General features: G+C 52.1%; 6 protein-coding genes across 6 annotated transcripts; 4 read left to right on the forward strand and 2 right to left on the reverse strand.

The window, feature by feature from the left end:
* Positions 1–259: 259 nt before the first annotated feature.
* On the reverse strand, positions 260–7,710 carry V2A60_007290 (armadillo-type protein; the record flags this gene model as incomplete). The annotated part of the gene is made up of 4 exons (XM_083258575.1): positions 260–700; positions 760–7,460; positions 7,523–7,590; positions 7,646–7,710. 4 exons carry the CDS (start codon positions 7,708–7,710, stop codon positions 260–262), a joined length of 7,275 nt encoding a protein of 2,424 aa, XP_083114701.1.
* A 549-nt stretch (positions 7,711–8,259) lies between these two features.
* V2A60_007291 (Rtf2 RING-finger-domain-containing protein) lies at positions 8,260–9,057 on the forward strand (the record flags this gene model as incomplete). Its single annotated transcript, XM_083258576.1, has 1 exon — positions 8,260–9,057. The coding sequence occupies one exon, from the start codon at positions 8,260–8,262 to the stop codon at positions 9,055–9,057; it is 798 nt and encodes a 265-aa protein (XP_083114702.1).
* A 516-nt stretch (positions 9,058–9,573) lies between these two features.
* V2A60_007292 (uncharacterized protein) lies at positions 9,574–11,175 on the forward strand (the record flags this gene model as incomplete). The annotated part of the gene is made up of 1 exon (XM_083258577.1): positions 9,574–11,175. The coding sequence occupies one exon, from the start codon at positions 9,574–9,576 to the stop codon at positions 11,173–11,175; it is 1,602 nt and encodes a 533-aa protein (XP_083114703.1).
* Positions 11,176–13,760: 2,585 nt separating this feature from the next.
* Positions 13,761–18,589, forward strand: V2A60_007293 (uncharacterized protein; the record flags this gene model as incomplete). Its single annotated transcript, XM_083258578.1, has 8 exons — positions 13,761–14,084; positions 14,169–14,379; positions 14,516–14,893; positions 14,953–15,387; positions 16,245–16,785; positions 16,837–17,454; positions 17,529–17,815; positions 17,883–18,589. 8 exons carry the CDS (start codon positions 13,761–13,763, stop codon positions 18,587–18,589), a joined length of 3,501 nt encoding a protein of 1,166 aa, XP_083114704.1.
* A 170-nt stretch (positions 18,590–18,759) lies between these two features.
* V2A60_007294 (uncharacterized protein) lies at positions 18,760–20,077 on the reverse strand (the record flags this gene model as incomplete). Its single annotated transcript, XM_083258579.1, has 3 exons — positions 18,760–19,388; positions 19,446–19,836; positions 19,907–20,077. The coding sequence occupies 3 exons, from the start codon at positions 20,075–20,077 to the stop codon at positions 18,760–18,762; spliced, it is 1,191 nt and encodes a 396-aa protein (XP_083114705.1).
* Positions 20,078–22,089: 2,012 nt separating this feature from the next.
* V2A60_007295 (uncharacterized protein) lies at positions 22,090–23,830 on the forward strand (the record flags this gene model as incomplete). Its single annotated transcript, XM_083258580.1, has 4 exons — positions 22,090–22,302; positions 22,436–22,692; positions 22,925–23,379; positions 23,502–23,830. The coding sequence occupies 4 exons, from the start codon at positions 22,090–22,092 to the stop codon at positions 23,828–23,830; spliced, it is 1,254 nt and encodes a 417-aa protein (XP_083114706.1).
* Positions 23,831–23,864: the final 34 nt, after the last annotated feature.

The following is a 23,864-nucleotide window of genomic DNA, read 5'->3' on the forward strand; positions in this document are numbered from 1 at the left end:
TTCAACCAAGCTCTTTAAACTCGCCACAGAGGTCCACGAATTTAATTACAACGTAAACAACAGCAGAACCAAGAAAAAAAAACACCAAACTAATAACGAAACAACCTGCGCGCGCATACTTTTGCGCAATAAAGCGCTCAAGTCATGTCAAACTCCTCAAGCCTATTCCTTTCAAGATGTATAAAGAGGTACGTCCGCAACCCTTCCCCAACACCCAAGAGAATCACTCAATGTTGTTCTGTGGCATAAGTGCGAACGCCTACCAGAAGCTGCACCACCCTATATAGTGCTGGCAAAGATTCTCCAGCTTCGTCGCTTCGATGATCAGTTTGTTGACTTGGTTCACAACGTCAAGCTCCTCATTCTCTTTGAAGTCGCGACCATTCAACTTCTGTACGACGCGGTCTAATACCTCAATGGCTCTGGCATTCTGCGTCTCCGTATCCTGAGCGCCATTAGCGCCTTCCGGTTCGGCACCGCTATTCGTTCTAGCTCTTGGACGGCTAGTTAGTGCACCGACAGTGTTGCCATTAGCCATGAGCTCCGAAGGCGCAATGTCGGCATCCAGAATCGATGCCCTGCGTGCTCTACCGCCGCCGTTGATGCCAATAAGCGCAGCCTCTCGGTCGGAACGGAAATTTGGCCCAGCAGGTGAGGCCGTGTTGGTTAGACGCCAAGTCAGCAGAGGGTCGTGGATAAACTGCTTTCAGGTTAGTATTCATGAGGTGACGGTAATTGCGTTTATACGGCGGTACTCACAGCTTCCAAGACTGCCATCACACTCTCCTTGTTGTCTCTCAGAATTCGCATGACATGTTCACAGGTGATTCTGAAGCTTCCCTCAATGTTGCTGACTTCCATCGCGTATGTGAGCATCCGCGTTAGGCGGAATGGAACGCGCTCCGGGTACTTTTCGCGCTTCATTGCAACCTCAAAACAGTCGCCGAAATCAATGTGGAATATGTGTCCGTTGAGACGGTCGAGCATAAGGTTGGAAGGATGACGATCACCCAAGCCTAGAATATATCCGACCATTGACATGACACCAAGAGATCTGGTGTAGTTTGTGCGACGCTCTAGCCAAGCCTCGGACGATTTGGATTTGAGCCACAAAACGCGGTAGAGATCCTGGCCAGTGGTATTATCCAAAGCATAACCAAAGACTTCCACCTTTTGCATCAGTGTAAGATTATCGTAGTCGGGAGCCATCTGAAGCATAATACGATGCTCTATATTAAGGAGAATCTTTCGGCTCTCACGATACTCTCGAATGAGAACGTGAAGGGTATCAGTGTTCGACCTCCACCCAATAAGGCCCGAGCTTTGCGACAAGGGAATTGCTGGAAAGCGCAGAATTGTGAGATGGCGCTTGAAACACTCGGCATCACTCGCTAGAAGGGTGTTGCAGAGGCCAAACAGTTGCATGACACGTTCGTCTTGTCGGATGTCCTCATGACCCTTGAGAAGGAACGGGTAAGCGTTTCCATCTGTGCCACTGGCAGTGATCTTACGAGGACGCTGCTTCGAGTTGATGACTGTCAGTGTTGGCTCAAATGACTGAATTCTCACAGGGAGTTGGCCGCTGCGGTATGTCCCCGGGATAGCCAGGTCGAGGTCTTTGACATTGAGCAGTTTCGGCGAGCAGTACGTAAGATCCAGCGATGTGACCTGCGGTAACTGTCGAGAAATTCGACGGAAAACTTGGTAATACAGATCCCAAGCCTGGTTCAGGTCGTTGAGGTCCCTGCTAGTTTCATACTGATGGCACCATTCTCGCGCTTCCCTCAAATCGCGTCCAAATGCTTGCGCGAAAGAAATTTCACGCAGCGTCTCTGGTCCACGCTCCAACAGGCTGTGAAGCGGCTCAAGGGTTTGAAACATCCCTTCAATATTTTGGTCTCCGAAATAGAGCCTGGAAGCCTCCTCCAAGCCTTCATGCCATTGTTCATGCCACAAGACAGCGACGCGAATGAGTTCGTGGCTGACAAGATCAGCCTGAGCTACCAAGTTGGCGCTGTGTTGACGCATGCTGTCCATGATTTGTGCCGCAGACCGTGATCTGCGGGTACTCTGGACAGACTTCATGGCGACCGTAAGAGGATACACCAACGCTTGAGGATGTGCTCGCCCAACGTCAGCAAGTAGATTGTGGACGGACTGCTGGACTCGCATGTTGGGCTGATTGATACGTGCAATAAGCTGCGGGAGGACCTCTAGCCAGGTATCAACGCTGACATTTGCGAAGCCCTCTGTAACAGCAGAATGAACATCTGCATGGCCGCCATGCGTGAACCATAAAGTTAAGAGACGCAGGGTATCCTGAAGTGAGCTGCCGGAAGAAAGCGCAATCGACTTGAAGAATCCTTGAATGGCAGGAACAACATGCTGAACGATGCTGGCAGACTCCGCACGGTTGGCATCTCCTTCAACGCGACTAGTCAAGGTCTGAACAATCTCGAAATTCGCGAGCGCCCAAGCATGCCATGCCTTGTACCAGCGTGGATTATACTTTGTGGCCTGGGAATACGAGGTGAGAATTTCGTCGACGTTGTCACGTTGCCAATTGTCCTTGTTGAGTGCGATCAGCCATTCGCCTTGGCGAAGGTAACATTTCGCCAGTAGCACAGTCTGTTCCATCAGAGCACGCTGGGTCTGTGGTGTAATGATGGCAGAGTCGACTTGGCTCTGGAACGCATTGTCAGCGGTTGTAAGCTCAGTGCCAGACTGGGAGGAGAGATGCATCTTGGTCATGTCAAACCGGTGAGCAGTCTCGTTGGTGAATCTTTGCAGGCAGTACAGAGTACGCTCCGAAATGCGACGCAGTGGTAGACTGCTAGCTTGTAGGCCAGTCTCCCATTGGAACTTGAGCATAGCATAAATGACCTGCGCCGGAACGTTCTTAGGTAGCGACGAGCCCTCCTTCCAGAATGGGATCATGGTTTCGAGAGGAGCCTCTACCCCTATCAGCTGCTTCAACGACTTCTCTGCCAGGCCCATACGCCCAGACTTGCGGCACAGGTTAGCAAATTTTATCCACATGCGCATGTTCTCCGCAGGCGTAATGACAAGAGCGCGGAGTCGAAGTACGCGGTGCCATAGATCAACATTGCGTTGGCACCCTTCCAGGCGTGTCTCCCATGTTTTGCGCATTGTCGCACGCTTCTTCTCATCGCATTGTTTGTAGACGATGAGCTCCTCCAGCTCGGCGAGCATCTGAACCCGTACTACGACAGGATAGGCTCTGTTGTAGGATTCACTAACGAGAGCACTAAGCTCGGTGTCCAAGCCTTCGCGGGCTTGCTGAATGTTGGAGACGGCCTCCCTAAACTGGTTTCTGTGTAAGGCTAGAATAGCGCCGAAGAAGGAACGGTCCGGCGAGTTTCGCTTCAGTGAGGACAAGTAGTTATCCATAGAGTCCCATTTACCAAGGCCCCAAGCTGCTGCAGTTGCTAATGGCGCGATCATACGCTGCACCTCTGGAGCCGAGTTCTGCCAGGTGTTTCCTGTCAGTGTAGCAAGGGCATCCCACTCACCGAGAGCATGGAGACACCTCATCTTACCCATAACAATATCAATAGGGACAGCTTGCTCGGAGGGCACTTCGGCTTCACGCTTGTTGTAGAATGCTAAAGCCTCCTCCCAGCGCTCAAGCTTTTCGAACCACGTCTCTCGCAGCTGGATGCCTTCCTTATAGAGCTGAGCTTTGCGCAAGATACCAATGGCAGCGTCTGATTGCTGCAGTTGATTGTTGATTACAATCAAAGCCTCCACCGCACCACTACTTTGATCTTGGAGAAACTCGAGTTCTTTGTAATGGAGGGCCTTGGCATAAGCGTGGCATCGCGCGGCCTCACGGCCGAGCACTCGAATGTCAATCGGTAAGGCCTTGTCGTCGTGTTCCATGAATTCGGCGAGATTTAAGAGGAGACCAAGCAGATCTGGCGGAACGTTCTCGGATTTAATCGCACTCTCGATGTTCTGAATGAGTTCCTCCTGAAATTGCTCAAACAGTTCACTCCAACAAGACACGAAAGCCGAGTTGAACAGTTCTCGCGCGAGGGGCAGGTAAGTACTGGCCAAACTCGCGCATGCACGGAGCGCATGATTTGGGGATTCTGATAACAACGTTGTGCTGAATCTTCGCACCCACTCCTGCCAATCATCTTTTGTCGACTTGCCTTTGGTATCCCAGGCCGTCTTCAGGTGTATGGCGTTCATCTCCAGCTTCTTGGTGCCTAGGTCCGCAAAAGCAGGTTCGTTGCCACGATCAAAGTAGCGTGTTTCCGTATTCAAGTCTTGCGGGAGCGCATCGCCCTTCTGAAGCTTGCTTACGAGAAGCTCATAGTTTGCATGCTGAACCTGTCGCAGATTGACAACTTTGTTCACAGTGCCCATGAAGTTAAGATAGTCTTTCCCAAGCTGCTGAATAAGGGCACACATTGTATCTAATGCGGCCGTGCGCAGTGCTGGTTCGCCGCTGTCAAGCACTCTAGTGAGGGGATGAATAATCTTGGCAGCGTAGTCGTTGAGATTGACCTGCTTAGAGATCTTGCCAATGGACTCAATTGCCTGCTTTCTGAGGGATAAGGGTTGCATAGGTTTCTCAAATGTTCCCACGATAACCGGGATGATGAGATGCATGTACTCCTCAGCGCTAGCTCCAAAAACAAGAAAGGCATGTAAGACTCTCTCGGATGGAGCACGCTTTGCACTGGTGTCCTTCTCAAGAACACCAAGCATCATTGGTAAAAGACCAGCCAAGTAAATTTTGAACTCGCCCTCCAAAGAGCGGGAGATGGCCTCGATAAGGGACAGTATGGTAGTCTGCAGCGAGGAAGACTTATTCCAGTATTCTTGCAAGATTTCAATAATACCTGGAAGGTAACTTCTAATGTGCTGTCTCACAATACTGACCAGCGTTGCTAGCTGGTTAAAGTAGGATTCTAGTCTTGTTGACGGGGAAGATCGGATGACTTGTAGGAAAGCTGGGATGATGCGATCCAAGAATGAAACGCACTCCAAGCCAAGGGTTCTGAAAATGTTCATGATCGCCTCAATCACAGCCGCATGATGTTGAGCAAGAGAATGATCCTTCAAAATCTGAAGCAGAGCGTTGATTGCAACAGTTGGAAAATACTCCTTATTTGAAGGAGTTAATCCGCTCATCATGAGTGAAATGTCAGTCATTGGGCCTAGCTCTGAGCGGGACTGGGTGTCAAGGGGCTGCTCTTCGGCTTGCTGGCATTTGTAAGGGTCCAGGGCACCTAGAATACCCATGAGTTTAATAGTCTCCTGGCGAATAGATCCGCGTTGATCCTCGGTGCGAATGATGCTCTGCAGGTTCTCCAGCAGCTGTGGGTACTCGATGTATGGCTGAATAACGTAGCCCGAATTGCTAGCCAGTTGTCCGAGTGTGTGGAGAGCAGCCTTCCGCCTTTGATTTGAACTCTGGTCTTGAAGAGCCTCGATGATGATGGGCATTAGGCGGTCTTTGTATGGAAGCATATCCTCACCGCCTACCGTGGCGAGCTCACCGATTGCGACGAGGATCGTAGCCGCGACGCCAGCGTTGGTGTCGCTCGCTTTGGGCAGAAGTACGGACATCATGGGTTCGACGTAAGGCTTGATAAGCGACTGAGCATTCTGGACAAGCAGGCGAAGCAACTTCGCGCTTTCTTCCTTGCTGCGAGGAACATCCGAAAATTCAAGCTCTGTTAACATCTGAATCAGGGTTTTTCGAAGAGAAGGAATGACATATGCCGGGTTGTATCTTGCTAGCCGACCGATGATAGAAACGGCAGCCTGTCTGATAGCAAAAGTTTCGTCATTCAGAGCAAAGAAGAGGATGCGAATATTTTCAGCCTTGGCCAGGTGACGATCGAAGCGTTCGTCTAGAGCCTCGAGAACAGTTTGCCGAATACTTGGCTCGGGATCAGAGATACCCACTGTAAGAAGCTTTTCAATTACGTCGCCAACAACTTGCAGTGCATGATAACTCGTTTGGTTGACGATTGGGTCACGAACATAGAGCTGACAGCATGTAAGAGCAGCAGCTTCCCTGATTTCCGAGTCTTCATCCTCGACGTATTTTATTGCCACGTCTCGGACAAACTCATTCAGAATATGACCGGTGAAATCGAAGCTTCCCAGCGTGTTCAGTGCTAGTTTGACTTCAGTGCGGCGGTGTTCGTATGCTTGGGGGTCTTTGCCGTCCTTAGCAATAACGGGGACGGATGAGAGCGTATTGGGATGAGGAGCGCCCAGCGGCTTAAAAGGCTCTCCGCAAAGAACGACACTGAGCATGTCCAAGAGACGCTCTTGAATGGTAGGCTTGACTGGAGGGATGTAGAACGCCATGTCAACCAGTGCTTGTGTAAGCTTGGGCGTGAGTTCGCAGGCGAATATTGGATCTAGCAGTGCTTCCATATACTTGCTCAGTGTTTGGCCGACCGCAACAGCCAGGCGACTGATACAGTCAAAGACAGGGTCGACAGACCCTCTCTTGCGGGACAGCGCGCTCAGCCCTTCTCTGACGTAGATGAGCACACCGTCAAGGTACGGCGCAATTGCGCTCTTGACAGAGTTGGCTATGTTTCCGATAGCCAGGAAAGCGTCGTTGCGCTCCTTGTCTTTTTTGAGCATGCCAGAGAGGTAGACCATGAATTTGTGGAGCCATGATTGAGCAAAGTCAGCGGGTGAATAGCTGGCTAAATCGGGAATGAGAAGTACAACAGTGTTTCTGATATTTGGCTCGCGATGGTCCTTGTGTCGAAACACAATGTCGCAAGCTTCTTGGTAGTGTTCCTGCATGAACATGCCGCCCTGCTCAAGAAGCTCCTTCAGAACCAGTAAAGACGCGTGTGTGAACTCGACAGTGTTTACTCGAAAGCCTTGACGGCTTTCGTTATAGATCTTGCCCATCCAGATCTGCTTCATTTCCTGGTCTCGGTCGCGGATGATGCGGAAGCAAGCACTAACAGTCTCGGCAGATGCTTCTCGGATTTGCTGCCTAGGGTCCCGCAAGCCCACCCAGATCAACTCGAGGATTGTTTGAATATATTGATACATCAGCGTCGGGGCGTTGATTGCGAGCTCTCGCAGTACCAATACCGCACTGTAGCGCCGCTCCTCGACTCGGTCATTTTGTAGCCACTCGAATGCCATGTTGACTTCAGAGTCGACCAGTTCCGAGATAAGCGAGCCTCCTGGGCGACAGAGTTTACCAAGCGCGATAGCAGCCGGCCGCATCGGGTTCATATCTTTGCCCCTGAGGACAGTCTTGAGGTTCTGGGTGAATCGCGTATATTTCATAGTGGCATCGACGCCATCGAAGTCGACGAGCGCATCTAATGCGTAGATGCCGCCCAGTCGTTCGGCCGAGTCCCCGCCATGTGTAATGAGTTGTGTAATTTTGTTGTTGACAGCATTGTAGAACGATAGAAATTGCTCTGGGTTATAATCTGGATAGTGAATCTCTGTTAGTAGTAGATGCGAGAGAAGTTGCCGAGGTTTCCAAGCTTACCTCGATGGTATTTGTCAACGAGGCTCTTCAAACTCGATGCCGCCCTCCGTCGTACATCGTCGCTGGCTCTTTTGTTATGCTGTTAGCAAGTCTCGCTACACGGTGTGGTCGTTGTTCACCTACCTAGATTTGAGTTGGCGGCTAATTTGGTCGAGCTGCTCCAACGCAGCAGGTTGTTGCTGCGTCATGGCAGCGATTGCTTAAAGCCTCGAAGCCACAGCATAGGTGACAGATATGAAATAAAGCGGTGACTTTCTTCGTCGGAATGCAAGCGCCGGGCAGTGGTAGAGGCGTGTGGTAGTCTGAACGAGGGGAAGTTGTGTGGGTTGGGTGAGGCCGCGAGATGCCAGTTCGACGGCATATAATAATAAGGTAAGCCGTGTAGTTCCACCACCGCCACGTTACACGCACACGCACGACAATACGTTAGAGGTAGTGGACGAATATGCGTGGCTGAGAATGGGTGGTTGTCGATACATTGGCCTCGTGCGCATCGAGCTTGGGGAGCTGCTGACCTACAGACAGTGCGGGTATATCACCTGCACGGCTCTTCAGCGATGTCGAAGTCTCCAAATAGCCCGGTCACAGTGTGAAAGCACTGTGGGGTGTGCCCGCCCCACCCACCATGTAAAGTGCTTTAGCGCGACAGTGCCATCACTAACTTCCTAGTCCAGATATTTTCAATGTGACAAGGCTAGATTTCATCTGCTTCCATCACTTCTGACAAATTAATTACCATGGGCAACGACGGCGGCTCAATACCCAAGCGCAGAGAGCTTGTGAAGAATGCGGCTCGAACCCCAACAGTATCCGAACTCAAAGCGACCGTTCTCGAATCCCTTGGCCATGCCTGGTCGCATTGTACACTCAGCGATGCATCGCTTGATATGGAATCAGCAGTTTCGGACGCATTCGGCCGACTCTATAACTACGAAGCCATCTTGAAGCATTTAATGTCAAATGAGGAGCCTCAAGATGTTGCCACTGCTGCGACACCAATTCGTTCCCTGCGCGACATTGTGAGGCTCAAGTTCCTGAATCGTGGCGGAAAGTGGATTTGCCCGGTCTCGTTGAAGGAAATCGGACCATCCACTCGATCGGTCTATATCGTGCCTTGTGGTCATTCGTTTGCCGAAGTCGCCGTCACCGAGATCAAAGAAGACGTTTGCCCTGAATGTAGCGAGCCTTTTGAGCGTACAGACGTCATCACAATTCTGCCGACGGCTGAGAAAGACATTGAACGACTTGTAGAGAGAATGGATAAGCTCAAATCAAGAGGCCTATGTCACTCTCTCAAAAAAGACAAGAAAAAGAAGCGCAAAGGTGGGGAGATCTCACAAGATGACGGAGAGCTGGGCAATACGGGCCAAGTCACTAGCGACAAGAAAAAGGCGAAAAGGAAGACGGAAACGGAGGATACTAGAGTCAGCGATATCAACAACCCCATGACTGCCAGACTCACGGCACGCGTCCTGGCGGAGCAGGATGAAAAAAATAAGCTACGACGCCTGGTACAAGCTGGCGCGATACGCTAGAATTACAAGATACAGACATAAAGAACAAGGTCATTCTCTAATAAGCTTTATTGACGGTGCTGTGGCTGAGTCGGCGATTGCGCCTTGTCTGACACAGCATTGGTGCGTCACCAGAACAAGGCAGCTGAATTTGGCATCAGGCGTGGGTCGCCTTACGACTAGGTAGGTACCTAGTTAGTGGCTTCAGCCATCAGCAACTTCACCTTGCCCAAATTCATTCGAAACCATCGTCTGCATGTCGTCAAAGCCAAAGCAGCTCTCCGATCATGAGCTCCAATTTAGGCTCCATCCTACCAAAGCAGTCGGGCCGTAAAGGCAATAAAAAGGTCCGCACAGGCTGCATCACCTGCAAGCAAGTCCATGCATTCACCCGTCCCGGCCGCCGCCCTGTTCACTGACCACTTCTTTAGAGTACGCAAAGTCAAGTGCGACGAGGCTAAGCCATCATGTCTTCGCTGCGTGAGGACAGGTCGCACTTGCGAAGGATATGCTCGGCGCGCGACGCCACCGTCGACAATGACAACGAGTCTGGTTCGCCTAACTCCTACTCTGGATTTCGAGTCGCCCGAGGGATGTCGTGCCTTTGATTACTATCGCAGCCAGTCGGCCCCGGTCCTCAGCAACATCATGGATTCGGAATTTTGGGGTGGCTTGGTCATGCGACTGAGTGTGACGGAGCCCATCGTGCGGCATGCTGTCCTGGCAATGAGTAGCCTGCATGAGCATCTCAGCACCCACAAAGAGTATGGCAGCACTGCCGGACCGTCATTTATTTACTTGGAGTACGGAAAATCCATCGCGGCACTGCGGCAGTGGAAAGCAAGCGATGGTCCAACTATACCGCTATTGGCTTGTGTCCTGTATACCTGCATGGAGTTCCTGCTGGACAACGAACAGGCCGCGAGGATGCACATCCTTGAGGGCCGTAAACTTCTAGGCTCTCTGAATGATGACTCTTCGCTAGCCGTCGAGATGGTCAAGAGAGATTTGGTTCCCATGTACACACGACTTGGTCTCGCAGCTTTCCTTTATGGAGGTAACCCCCCAGGTGTGCCTGAGCATCTGCGACCGTCCGTTGCGCCAGCTGCGAAGTTTGAAAGCATTGCAGAAGCCAGGACTGCACTCTATCATTTATTAGATGAGGCGCTTCGATTCAGTACGACTGCGCGACCAAAAATTTACGCAGGAAATCTGGACCCGGATAGCCTGGAAACGCTCGCATCTACGCAGCAAGATTTACTGTCGCGCTTGAGCCACTGGCACGTAATTTTCATTGTGCTAACCAGCGGCTTGAAAATGACACAGGGAAATACGTGCACACAGAGCCTTTTACTGATATACTACAATACGGCCACTATCTGGGTATCAATGGCGCTGAGCAGAGAAGAGTTAGCCTACGACGGCTTCATGCCCGCATTCAGCACCATCATATCGCTCGCCTCGGCGATTATCACGGGTGCACAGAGGGGGTCGCCCTTGCATTCATTCAGCTTCGAGACGGAGTTGATTGCGCCCATATATTGGACAGTACAGAAATGTCGACACCCGCTACTACGTCGCGCAGCCGTCAAGCTACTCATGAAAGATGAGTTGAAGAACCGGCGAGAAAACCTGTGGCACTCTAACGAGGCAATTGCAATCTCGCTTCGAACAATAGAACTCGAAGAAGAGAATCTTGACAGGTCCGTGGCGATGTTTGATGAGAGCCCCATGAGTCCAAGCCCTGAATCTCAGAGTACGCCGCACTCAGAGGATTCAAGCAGATATTCCAGCAGAAGCAACTGGCACGTACCGCTCAACCAGCCGCCGACTCTTCCGCTCGATCAAATAGAGGAAGAACGGCAGCTAGATGGATTTCTGAACTTGAGTGAGTTCACTGGCGTCGCTAGTGTTGGTGATGGTGCTGTTCAGGATGTTGGCGGTCTGGGGAAAGTCCTCGATATGCCTGCCGAGGCTGTTCAGATGCAATCTCCATACGGAATCGCTGAAGGCTCACGAATTAAAAACATTTTAATAGGCGCACGAGAGAAGAATGGTGTTGCTGTGACAATATTCCGAGATCCGGAAATTGTCGGGGACCAGTGGGATATAAGGAAAGAATTCATCCTATTTATATAGAATAAATCTACCTAACAATTGATCTTCCACATGCGCTCATGTTGTGCAGCACCCCAGGAATTTGACCGTAGTCCTGAATGTGAAGAGATAGAATTCCCAAATTGTGTTTTATCCTCTGCGGTGTCTTTGCTTTCTCTTTTTTTTCTTTTTTTTCTTTTTTTCTTTTTTCTTTTTTTCTTTTTTTCTTTTTTTCTTTTTTTCTTTTTTTCTTTTTTTCTTTTTTTCTTTTTTTTTTGGTTGGTTGGTTGGTTTGGTTGGTTGGCTTTGAGATCAATGCCGGCGCCAAGTAGGCCATGAATGCTGATTGCCGCTCGCGCAGACTGGAGCGAGGAGCCGCGAAGCTGCGGGTTCCATACTTGACTAAATCACACAAAATCTTAAGTCTGAAGATTTCCATGCTGTCCATGTTAGCTTTTGTGGGCCAAGTACGAGCTCCGGCACTTGACTGTCTCGTCCTCGCCACGCTTTATACGGGACCTTGGTGCGTAGAGTACTCAGTAAAACAAGCAGCAGTGGGAGCTTGCTTGGCTGGTAGTGGGCCGTCATCTCCAGCCGAAATGGGAGAATTCTTAGTTAGTAAAAACAGTCATTTCATCGAATCTAACAACACTCGTAGGTACAAGCAAAGAAAGAGGCCGTGGCCCGCGAGGTACATGGTTATTGAGGCAACGGTTTGGGACGCTGTCATACTTGCGGGACTACTCCGTGCTGGCCCAGCCAGTCCCTGGTCAAGATCAAGTTCATAGCATGGACCTAGACTACTTGGCAATGAATACTCAGTAGAGGGCATTCTTCCAGTAGCGTGTACTGGGTATGAATACTTATGCCAAGCCCCCACCTGCTCTCGCAGGTACTCAGCCGAAATAAGCTCCGTAGACTATTCAGTAATTAATTAGCAAGTCAATAAAGCAATAAATGATTATACTATAATTATGCCCCCCTTGTTATAAAATGCCTTTGTAAGCATAAATCGAGTACTACCTGAAAAAAAAAATCTGGGGCCATTCAGCCGAATCGACGGCAGTAACGCGGCACAAGTTGATGAACACACGAGGATATTCTATGGCAAAGAGATTGCGCACCTCGTACACGGTTCTACTGGTAGGCAGTAGACTGACTGCCTAATATCCAATCTCAATAGCCTTGCAGCTTTGATTGGCCATCAGGGTTGCGTGCCGTAAACAACCCTTGCATTGAGGGAGTCTTGAATTCTGCATAGCTTCGTTGCCCCGTACTCAGTGCATTACTGTCACGCCGTTTAAACTACCAGTACGACAGTGATTACGCCTGCTTCATACACAAAGCCTTTGTTTCGTTTTATACCAAATTCGTGGTGACAGCGCTACTTGAACAACAGGCATGTTATCTGCTGACCTTTGTGTATAGTATGTCTAGTAACTCCCTTCACACGTCAGTCTTTACACTTGTAACATATGTGCAGCCGAAATCAGACACTAGCACGTGGTATTAAGCGCCTACTTGAGATAGCTGTTACTAGACTGCCAGAATCAACAAGCTATTCGCTGCTTCGGACTGCATGCTGTGCTAAGTGAAGTGCCTATAGATCCGCGAGCCTGTTAATGTTAGACCTGGAAAGGTCGCCAGAATTGACCAGCCGGAGACCGGAAGTGACTGGCAGCACGTCAATGCTGACGAGGCTCTGTTCCCTGACTATGTCGACAGTCAACAGGATCGCTGGTCTACAGCCACTTCATTTTGCACAGTATGTGGTCAGAAGGAACGAGTAGATGGTTGATTCTTTGCAATCTAATAGTAGCGCTAGCTATTTTAAGGACCTGCTCGTGCTTACGTGCCAGCAGCCAAAATTGGCTGTGCACATGTAACAGCTGACGATTGACCTTATGCGAGAACAGAGGCACGTCAGTATTGACGTGTTACTAGTCACTTGTGGCCTCCATCTAGACGGCTCTGGTGACCTTGCCAGGTCCAACAATGGGGTATCAAGCCCCATTGGACCCCTAGTAAATTCTCATCAAGTATCTTCATATATATTTGCTATTTTAGACTTGCCGTGCGTGGATCGAGAGCGGCGTGAACGTACCGAACACCTACCACACAGGGTGGTGGGGGCAGGCACCTGGACTACCTTGTATCAGTACGGAGGCTCAAAATAAATACGTCATGCTAGAATCTAACTCTGACCAGGATCAGAGACATAGTACTTTACCTTGTGGCGAGGGTGTTGGAGGGGGTTCGTAGCTGATCCATGTTAGAATCCCTGAAAGAATCCTCGAGAGGCCCGTATATCTTTTCTCTATAGTGGTATGATCACACTCTAGGTACTCCGTAGTCGACTACATTATAAAATAATCCGCCTTCGAATGCTTTGGATTACCCAGCACTTGATATTATTCGACATCAATTCACAAAGATCTACTGGTCTGTCAAATCGACAATATGCTTCTTAGCAAGACCTTTCTGGGAGCTGCTTGGGTTGCGATGGTTGTCCAAGCAGCTCCAGGAAATATATTGGGAAGTCCAGCTCCAGGAAATGACGTGGCTACGCCAGTTACAGGTAGGTTGAGACCTGAACCAAAAGAATTGACAAAGTCACTGACAATACCATGGTAGATAAGTCAGTGGATCCAAAGACCGGCGGGCTTCACCAATTCTTCTATGTCACGGCCCATTTGTCACCCGGAGACCAACTTGCTCGTTCATCGGCTCCCTATTACGTGTGTAGTGATTTAAACCAGAGGATAACCAACCAGACTCTTTCGGTCCTCAGGAGTCACGGCATTACACAGATCATCAGCGTAAATTCCGACGCCAACAATGAGAGGATTACGAGGGCCCTCGCGGAAGCTCGAATTGCTTACACCCCCTTGCCTATCCAAGACTTTCAGGCTCCAGACGAGACTGTTTTCGAGGAGGCCTGGAAAGCTTTTGTGAGGAATCGGGGCGGCGGGACCACGTTGGTTTGGTGCGGCTTTGGGCATGGCAGAACGGGTGCAATAGTAACTGCTCTTCAGATGTACTCGCAGCATGAAAGGGGCGAGCTGGGTGACTGGACGGTATCCGACTACCGCCGCAATCACGTTGAGCGCGAAGCGCAGGACAACGCACTCAACGCACTCCACGAGCGGCTCAGGAACCGACCACGAGAAGTCATTACTGCCGAGGTGTTGAGCAGAGTAGAGGCGGGTAATGATACTGGAATCAATTGTCTTGCCGTCCTCGGCTGTATACTGGGGAGAGCGAATCCTAGAAACAGGCAATCGCCTAGGAGTGACGCAACATTGAACCATCGGCAAGGTATTGCTGAAAACTACCCTCTGACCATTGGAACCGCGTTCGCTGATTTCTACATCTGCCACAGCAGCACTCGCACCACTCACAACGGACGATTGTGGACGGGCCCGCCAGATTTTACTACACTTCAAAAGGGTACCGGCGCCCTGCCGCAAGATCAAGAATGTTGAGCTCAACATCACGTTCTCCAACGACTTCTTTGCCGGAACCTATGATACAATAAGCGCTACCCTAGAGGGTCCGAATCACATAGCCGAGCTGGATATTGCGCAGGAGCCTGCACGAGGTACTAACATTTTGGCAAAAGTTGATATGCAAAAATCATACCAAAAGGATGAGATAGATTTTACTGAGATCGCCAACATCACTTTAAAAGCTGCTGGAAACATTACGGACTCTACGAAACTGTTTGGCATAGCCATAAATGACTGGTGGAAAGTTCAAGGTACGAGGACTCGGTTGATTTGTTCTTGTCTAGAGGCTAATCCCGATATCTCGATTTAGATATCCAGATTCTCGCAGATTGTGCTAATCCTGACTTCAAGGCGCAGCATAGCAAGTATGTTGGGCTGAACGGCTATTTCCGCCACCCCGGCGGTTGGTTCACGGCAAAAACGAGGACTGTAACCGTAGCGACTTTGCCTGTTGGACTGGGCGACTGGACCTTCTCGCCTCCTTGCGACACCATCAAAGGCCTTTACTACGAATTCAAGCTAGGCAATAGGCTCAGCGGCGGCACATACGACGAACTAGCATTTGCCATTGGCGACGGCCGGAGCATTGAGCTCGGCGAATCCTTGGACGCGGGTTACGCCAAGACGGGCACAATTGATTTGAGGGAGGCATTTGGCGAGGAAGTGGTTTACATCAGCGATCTCAAAGAAATCCGTCTTGAGACGTTGGGACCAAAGCGAAACGGAGATGACTGGGACTTTCACGGTATGCACGAGCCCAACTTACTAGTTAGTAGGCCCCTATGCTGACCCTGAGATTTTTTTTTTTTTTTTTAATCTTCAGGCATCACCTTTACCGGAACCTGTGCCGACACCGCCTTTGCCGGAACTTGTGCCGAATTCAACAAGAACATGACGATGGAAAAGTATCAATCAGTGGATGCATGGGTTAAGCATGTTGAATACGAGCCAGCTTGGAGCGGTAATGTTAGCGCTCAAGACTGGGTCGGAGTAGTATAAATACTGTGGCTAGTGAGTTTATCAATACTGTAGGTGGTATATTAAATCGTAGTGCTATTATTGGGTGTCGAAGATGAGGATTCTACCCGAGACCTGTAAGAGCATTTAGAATATCACCCTCTGGAACGCTATACAATTTAATGTGTGTTTACCAAGATAATCATGAGTGTCATGGAGCCCTGGTATGAGGGTCGACAAGGGACTGCTCCGAGTTTGATGCGCAATTTGTCGTCCCAGGCGTAGTCTGCCGTACTTGGCAACGGCTTTCTCATTAGTGATGCAACTTGTGCTGTTACAACAAGCCAGAAAAGTGGAGGCGGGCACGGTCAAGTTCTCATAGCTAATTATAAGTTATTAACTAGTCCCAGTGGCGACAGACAGCCTTCTTCATCCAGCGGTGGCCGTCACGAACGAATCACGGCGACGCAACGGCGTGGCCGGCGCCAGTTAGCCTGACTTGCCCACCGGGCGTACTGCGGCCGGGATCTCGCCTCCTTCTATCTAGCAGCCGTAGATTTTCACAAACGCCATACTTGACCGTCATTTGCTTCCACTCGGACAAAAAGACTCGATAAATAGCATTGCTGAGTCGGCACCTTCAAGTTCAGAGACTGGGCGACTTGGCGCCGTCTCGCACGCCAATCACCCCACCAGAGCAACAAGAGGTCATCACCGGCCCAACGACAATGGAGGAGTGGACTCGTCAAAGAGATTCTGTTCCGGCACCACGAGTCACGGAATCTCCAAAGCTGGAGCCCGCGTTTCGCAAACGCTTCTCGGAGAGCTTTCGCTTCAATCCGAGCCCACTGCGCCGCCATTCGCTTGCCCATTCGATATGTAGCAGCGTATCTTCGGCGCACTTTTTTGATTCGGACACGACGTATTCTGCGTCCACCGTTGCGAGCCCGATCAGCACCGTGTATGAGAGCGAGACTGAAGACCATGTCTGCCCGCATTTCCTGGACCGCCCCAGCTCCAGAGCTGTCGAAAGGAGTCGCCAGCATTTTGCTTCTTTCGACTCCGGCTCGACATGGGTCGGTGATAGAGACGAAGAAGACAAAATCAGCCATGGCGAACTCGCTTTGGCGAATCAAATGTCGCCAGTGACGCCTGAAAACAAGAGCGACGATGATGATTTAGATAGGTGGGCTCTCGAACCCCCCGTTGTATCGATATGCCTGCTAATGATTTCTAGTCCAGACACTGCTCAACACATGATTGACGACGACGTCTCCATGTTGGGCAGCTCTGAGAGCGGCGTTAATGAGCAAGCTGACGCTGCAAGTCCTCGAACCCTGATATGCGACGCCAGTTCCGTCACCACTGATGAGGCCCCAGAGAGTGATGCCGATACCTTGCTCAGTTACACTCTGCAACTCGTCTATGGAATCGATACACAGGATCAGGAGCCTCATATACGCCATCTGCGACGGCTAACTGCAAAGTACATCCGAGAAGTAGGCGACTCTATTTGGCATTCGCCCGCTGCCGACGGGGAGCAGCCGCATTCACAAGGCAATTCATATTCCAGCAGCACGCCATCCCCCACAGAAAACGGCCGCCGTGGTTCGCAATCTGGGCACTCCCAGTCTAGCTCAAAGCGCAAGCCGGATGACGGCGCTGGCGGCGATGGTAGCCAAGGAAGCGGGCAAGGGTCCGGTCTCGTGCCTGTGAAGAAGGCAAGACAGGGCATCCGAGACGAGGGGAACCTGCGACTCAGCTGCCCGTTCCGAAAGCGCAACCCCTCGCGCTTCAATGTCCGTGACCATCACAGCTGCGCCATGACATACTTTCCAAAGTTTGCCGAATTGAGGTACGGCTTTCCCCCTTTCAAAAAAAAAAGAGGAAGAGCAATTTTGTTTCCGACTTACTCACATCCCCCAACAGGCAGCACATTGTCAAGCAGCATAAGCGCGACGACCCCTCGGCATTTGTCTGCGATAGATGCAATCGTGATTTCTGCTCACGGAGGGAGCTTCGGGAGCATCAGCGGCTGCCGAAAGAACTCATGTGTGACCTGGCAGACCACGATCCCGAGTCTGGCATCGACGGCCCAACGTGCAACAAGCTGCTGAGTCGCAAACGAGCCAGTGGGACATCACCTTTTGTGCAGTGGAGGGAGATTTGGAATCTGATATTTCCCGATGACGAAGATCATACCATTGGAACATTCAGTGAGGACTCTCGGCAATAATTAAGAAGAAAAAAACCACCCCCGGCAATATGCTAACTGATGGCTAGATTTCATCCCGGTCATTGAGCATTTTGAGCTAGCGGCCAAGTTTCACGCATCGGTTGACCTGTTGCGCGCCTCGCTCCAAGACAGGATACCTGATCAAGCTATGCTGGACGCCGTATGCGCGGAATTCGAGCGCTGCTTTGCAGAAACTGTCGAGCAATGCCTCACCGCAGCACAAGAGCTGCACTATGTGAATCGGAGCAACAAAAAGGCCGAGCTGAGCAGGGGTACCGCGCAGCAGCAGCAGCAGCAGGTGGCTCGAGGAGGCAGCCAACACGTGCCCGGCATCGTACCGCGGCCCGATTCCGGCATCGTGCTCGACGACGGGTCCGAGGAGAGCGGGAGCGTGACGAGCAGCGGGGTTCGCTACAACAACAACGGCACCATTCGGGTTCTGAGCTGCCCCGACCAACCTGCTGCTGCCTTTGTGTTCGGCGACGGCGGCTTGGACACGCCTGCGCTGTCTTTGCAGACACCGACGTCGGCATTCAACCCGGACATGCCTCCTGCAGCTACCCAGCTCATGCCCCTGGGAGGGTCCGTCAACTCCGGCCCGCAGACGGACTTTACCCGTCTCTGGGCGGACGAAATGCTGTACAACATGACCACGGTGGACGCCGGCAACTCTGACGTGGCAGAGCAAGGAAGATGGGAGAGCACGCCATCACACATGGCATTGCACGAATCAATGACACCAAACTTGTTTTAAAAAAATATAAGACAAAGAACCCAAGCGAGGGTCCACGCTCAATGAGGTATAGAATAGAGCCTGTCCAAAATACAACGCCATGTAAATGCTATAGAAGAAAAAAACCCTCAAGGATATGCCTAGTCGTTAACGCTGTTGTCTGAATCAATCTTTCGCGTGCATGGTCCTGTCTATGGATGGCCGCCCCGCGGCTCGACGGCCAGCACAGCCGAGTTTGGTCTGGTGTCTCGCCGCACGTCGTACATCATGTCGACTCTGACACCATTTTTCGAGTCCTCAAACAGTCCGTCGATGCTGTCGCCGCGCGACCGCACCCTCTCCACCGTGGTCTTGGTCTTGATGGAGAGGTGCGCCATGGCGCGCAGCTCCGCGAGCTCCGCCTCGTTTCGGTCCGTGTCGTCGCCGTCCGACGGGAGCCGCGCGCTGCCCCTGTGCGACGACCGAGAGTGCTTCTGCTGCTGCTGCTGCTGCACCTGCGACGACACCGCGCTCTTGATGCTGCCCGCAGCACTGCGAAACCAGATGAGCACCGTGTGCAGCGTCGGGATGCTCCCGCACACAATCATGAGGAACAGCTCGCCCGTCACCCAGACAAAGATGTCGTACGTCGCCCACGTCTGGTCGGTGCGGTTCGCGAGCTCGGCAAGGTACTGCGTCTTGATGCCGGAGCAGATGGACGTGAGGATGTTGAGGCCAAAGACGATTGTCAGCTGCATCTTCTCGGTCGTCGTGTTGTTGAGCTGCCAGAAGACGGTGGCTGGCACGATGGCAAGGCTGGCGTCGGTGAATGTGTTGAATGCTGCAAGTCGTCAGATGGCAGTCACGCAGCCGTTGATGATGCTGACGCCCAACATACCTCCAGTAAAGGTCCCGAACGAGGACATGACGTGAGGGTCGATACACTTGCCCTTGACTCGCTGGTCCCAGAGCGCCTTGGCTGGCGCACATTGCGCAAACGTCAACGTGGAACAGGCAATAGCAACGAGACTGGCAAGCGTTACTGGCACGACCCAAAGGAAGACGCGCTGCCACCGCAGCTCGGTCAGTCGAATGATGGCGAGCAGCAGCGCTGCTACGGAGATCTTGCCAGCCGCCACGCCCAGAATGCCGAATACCTGGCTCAACCAGTTGAGAAACAGCACAGTGGCGACATTGTCAGGCCCCGTCTTGGCGACATCTTCAATGTGCATCGATCCTCCCTTTTGCGCGTAGAGAGTCAGGACAATACTCCATCCCATGAAGCACAACTACACAACCACCACACACAATCATTAGTGCACATGTAAGAGACCTCCCGGCTCGACAGAAATGGCGTACCATGGCCAGGATCATGAAAATGTCATCCCATCCAAACATGCGGTTGCGGGTGCGGACGGCGACGCGTAGCACGGCGGTGCAGCCGGCCAGCGCCGTCAGTGACCAGAGGACGCTGATGAGAACGGGCCCGCGGTCAGCGACATCACCATCTCTTGGTTCGACACCACCCATAACGGGCGGGCTCTGGGACAAGGCCGATGCAGCGTTGTTTCAAAAGTGCGATGTAGTCGATCTGATTGTATTTTATCTTCACAAAGAGGGCATTCCAGTCGGTCAGCTGGTGCCCCAGCTGAATGTTCGTCAGCTCAATATATTCCGCAGGTGTGGCGTAGGAGAAACGCCTCGTTTCAAAACAAAAAAGGCCGCTGAAGAGATGATGGGGGGAGAAGGATGAAAGCAGCAAGGGAAAATGGGTCTTCTAATCGTTCTCGACGGATACACACGAGCAAACCCATGGCTCACGGCCAACTTTTAGTCTTCTTGGCCCACTGAGAAGACGGGGCCACCATGCCATGTCGTCGTTGCTTTTCTGACCATCCCTTGTTGTTTAGTTAGCTGCTTGGAATGCGTGGGTAAGTAGGCAGCAGGCAGGCGAGCCGTTCTGGGAGGAGAGCCGGGGTGGGAAGCGAAAAAGAAAATAACCGGCCCTGTCTCAAGATTGGGTGGGCATCCGGCCCATCTCTGGGACCAAAGGATGGCAGCGTCACAAGCTCGTCCAATCAGTCTTTCTACTTACCCAGTACGGCCTATATCCCATACAGCGGTAGTGGGAAAGGTGGCGAAATTGATAAACTCAATAACGGCTGCCCACTAGCCCGAGTCTAGCCTGAACTTTTCCATCCAGAGAACTCTCAAAAGTCAACGAGCGTCGGGTCTCTTTCCGGCAAGTTCAAGCGTGTAGATCCGAGAGATGAGCTGCCGCCTCGGCACCATGGCGCATCACTAGTTACTTGCCTCTCCGCCGCTATAGTATTCGCAAGCATACTCGCCGGGCAGATACGAGGTTTCGCGCTTGCAAAAAGCAAAAGGAGAGACCTCGCTCTGTACAAACAAAGAGACAAGAGGGGAGCACAACTTGATGGTGGCAACCAGGCAGGCGACTTTCCTTCTGTTACTCAGTATTCCCTGTTTCAGTCTCTAGTCATGATCTTGCTTCTGCCCAGGATGGATGTGCAGAGCGCACCCGCGCACCTGAAGAATCCACTGCCCAAGCAAGCAAGTAGCACCAGGCAGGATCATCCAGGGCTGGAGTTACAGCATAAGTACTGGTAAGGAGACAAGAGGGCAGCAAGGTGCCACTCAGCCCACATCCGGCAACGCTAACTGGGGAAAGGGCCGCCCGGCCCCGTCCCGTCCGACGCCAAGGACTCGTCCAGTGCGGACTATAGTTATAGTACCAAGTAGCAATGCGGAAAGGGGGCGCTCACAAAGCCTCGGGCGCACGCACGCCCGCTCGAAATTCGCCGGTGGCCGAAGACCTCTGAGACAGTTTCAAACAGACCCCCGGTGCCAGTTCATAACTAAACCCCCGCAAGGCGTGAAAGCGGATAGCCTGTTTCACGTGTCCGGGACATGTATCGATTCGCCCGGCAACTTTGCAGCTCTCCAACAGGGGACCTCGCAACTGTGACTAGGCCGAACGGCAATAATGCCCATTGTGCTCATCAGTTCCAATTAGCAAAGGGGCACCCCCAATGCCCCATTCCCACCGCCGCCGTCGTCCAAAAACTGGGTCAAGTAAGTTGCAATAACGGCATCTGGTTAGATACAAAGGTGTTTCTTGCCCCCCCCCCCATTGCCCCCCTCATCGAGAGGAGGTCCCTCGTTCGTCCGTACTCTCCATATCGTGTCCAAACAATACCCGCAGTTGCCCGCGCCTCCGTAGACTTCTCGAGTCATGTTGTCCGGGGCTACTCCGTAGAGTGCCATGTTGAACGATTTCAAAGAAATAGCGCAGGCTTACGTTTCTACCTGGCTGGGCCGTGGAGGCAGGATGAGACACACGCACAAAAAAAAGCATTTCAACCATCACAACAGGGACAAAAAAAAGAAGAGTTAACAGACGTGCTCATCACACAAACCAACCAACCAACCCCCCTTGTAGACTGCTCAGTCCGTCGCTATCAGTATTATCCCCAGGGCCCTCGCCCCCCCTTTTTTGTAAGACATACAGCCAGCAAGCCATGGACCCCTTGCCAGCAGCAGCATCCACCACCACCATCGGAGACGTTGACGCTCTGCTGGCGCAGCTCCGGGCCATTGTCGACGACCCCAAGGAATTCGCCGCCGCGAGGGCCATTGACGACGCCAAGCGGCAGCAGCTCAGGCAATTGACGCGCGCAGCGTCCGTTGCTCTCGAAGAGCCCTTTGAGACGGTCCAGCGTCTTGTATATTCCGTGAGTTGCATGGGGGGAGAGGGCACACTTGAGAGGAAGAAGAAAAAAAAGACATTTCAAAATAACCGTTCCGGGGTAACAGAGTAGAGTGTTTTTTGTCTAACACCGGCTTTCTTTCTTGTTTCTTTTTTAGCCTCTTCCTTTGATCACGACGCGCATCGCCCAGCAGCACAAAATCTTTGCGACCCTCGCGGCGGGCTCGCAGCAGGGTCCCGTGTCGTTTGAGGCGCTCGGCGAGGCCACGGGGCTGCGGGCCGCCGTGCTCGAGTCGGTCGTCGATTATCTCGGCACGCAGGGCATGCTCAGCGAGCCGGTGCGGGGGCAGTATGCGGCGACCGGGCTGACGCATCTCATGCTGGCGCCGTTGTTCCAAGATGCCATCACCCACTTGTAAGTTGGCCTTTTTTTGTTGTGTACACTGAGGTTTTTTTTCTTCTTTTTGTCATTTTACTACTCTCTGAAGAAAACGTGAGATGTCTTTGTATATATTTCTTTCTTCCCCAGTCATCTTCATGAAAGAGAAGAATATAAAACTCATCATGGTTTTCTCCTTCGTCTTCTTTTTTTTTCTCTGTCTGCCATTCTACTAACACAAAGGCAACGTTCAACTTTTTTTTGGCAGCCACGACAACTGCCTGCCCGGCTTTGGCGCGCTCAACGCCGTCCTCGCCACGCCGCCGTCCGCCGAGAAGCTCAACGCCTTCAAGGTAGGGCAGCACTCGGCCGTCGACTTTTACACCTGGCTGGAGACGCACCCCGTCCAGCAGGGCGCCTTCCACCGGTTCATGGAGGCGCAGTTTGCCAGCCTCCCGACCTGGCTCGACGCCGTCGACTTTGCCGGCGAGATGGGTACTGCTGCTGTTGCTGCTGCTAACAGCCTGTCCTCGCCCGAGCACGTTGCCTTTGTGGATGTGGGCGGCGGCAACGGCCAGCAGATCGCGGCCCTGAAGGAGCGCTTCCCGGAGCTTCCCGGCAGGGTGGTTCTGCAGGACAGGCCCGAGGTGCTGGAAAAGGCCCTCGAGGTCGAGGGCATGGAAAAGATGGGCTACGATTACCTCACAGCGCAGCCAGTCAAGAGTACGTGTCAATGATATTTTTTCCTCCTCCTCCTCCTCCTCCTCCTCCTCCTCCTCCTCCTCTCTCTCTCTCTCTGTCCGCCTCACATACTTGCCAGAGGGACCTGCTGACGCACTCGGCAGACGCCGGCGTGTACTACTTTCGCCAAATCATGCACAACAATGACGACGACACCTGCATCCGCATCCTCCAGTCGCAGCTCCCAGCCATGGGCGCCGACAGCGTCGTCATCATCGACGACAAGTGTCTCTCCGACGACAAGCCGCCGCAGGGCGCGCCCGGGGTCGAGTACACGGCCGGGCTGAGCATCGCCATGGAGGTCATGTTCAACGCCCAGGAGCGGCGCGAGTCGCACTGGCGGGCGTTGCTGCCCCGGGCGGGACTGGTCATCAAAGACATTCGCAGGTTCACCAAGTTTGAAGATGCAGTCATCATTGCCACCAAGCAGTAGATACATCGCTGAGAGAGACTTGAGAGCCATCTTT

Source organism: Cordyceps javanica, chromosome 5 (assembly GCF_051103115.1).
Source record: "Cordyceps javanica chromosome 5, complete sequence".
Classification (NCBI taxonomy): Eukaryota; Fungi; Ascomycota; class Sordariomycetes; order Hypocreales; family Cordycipitaceae; genus Cordyceps; species Cordyceps javanica.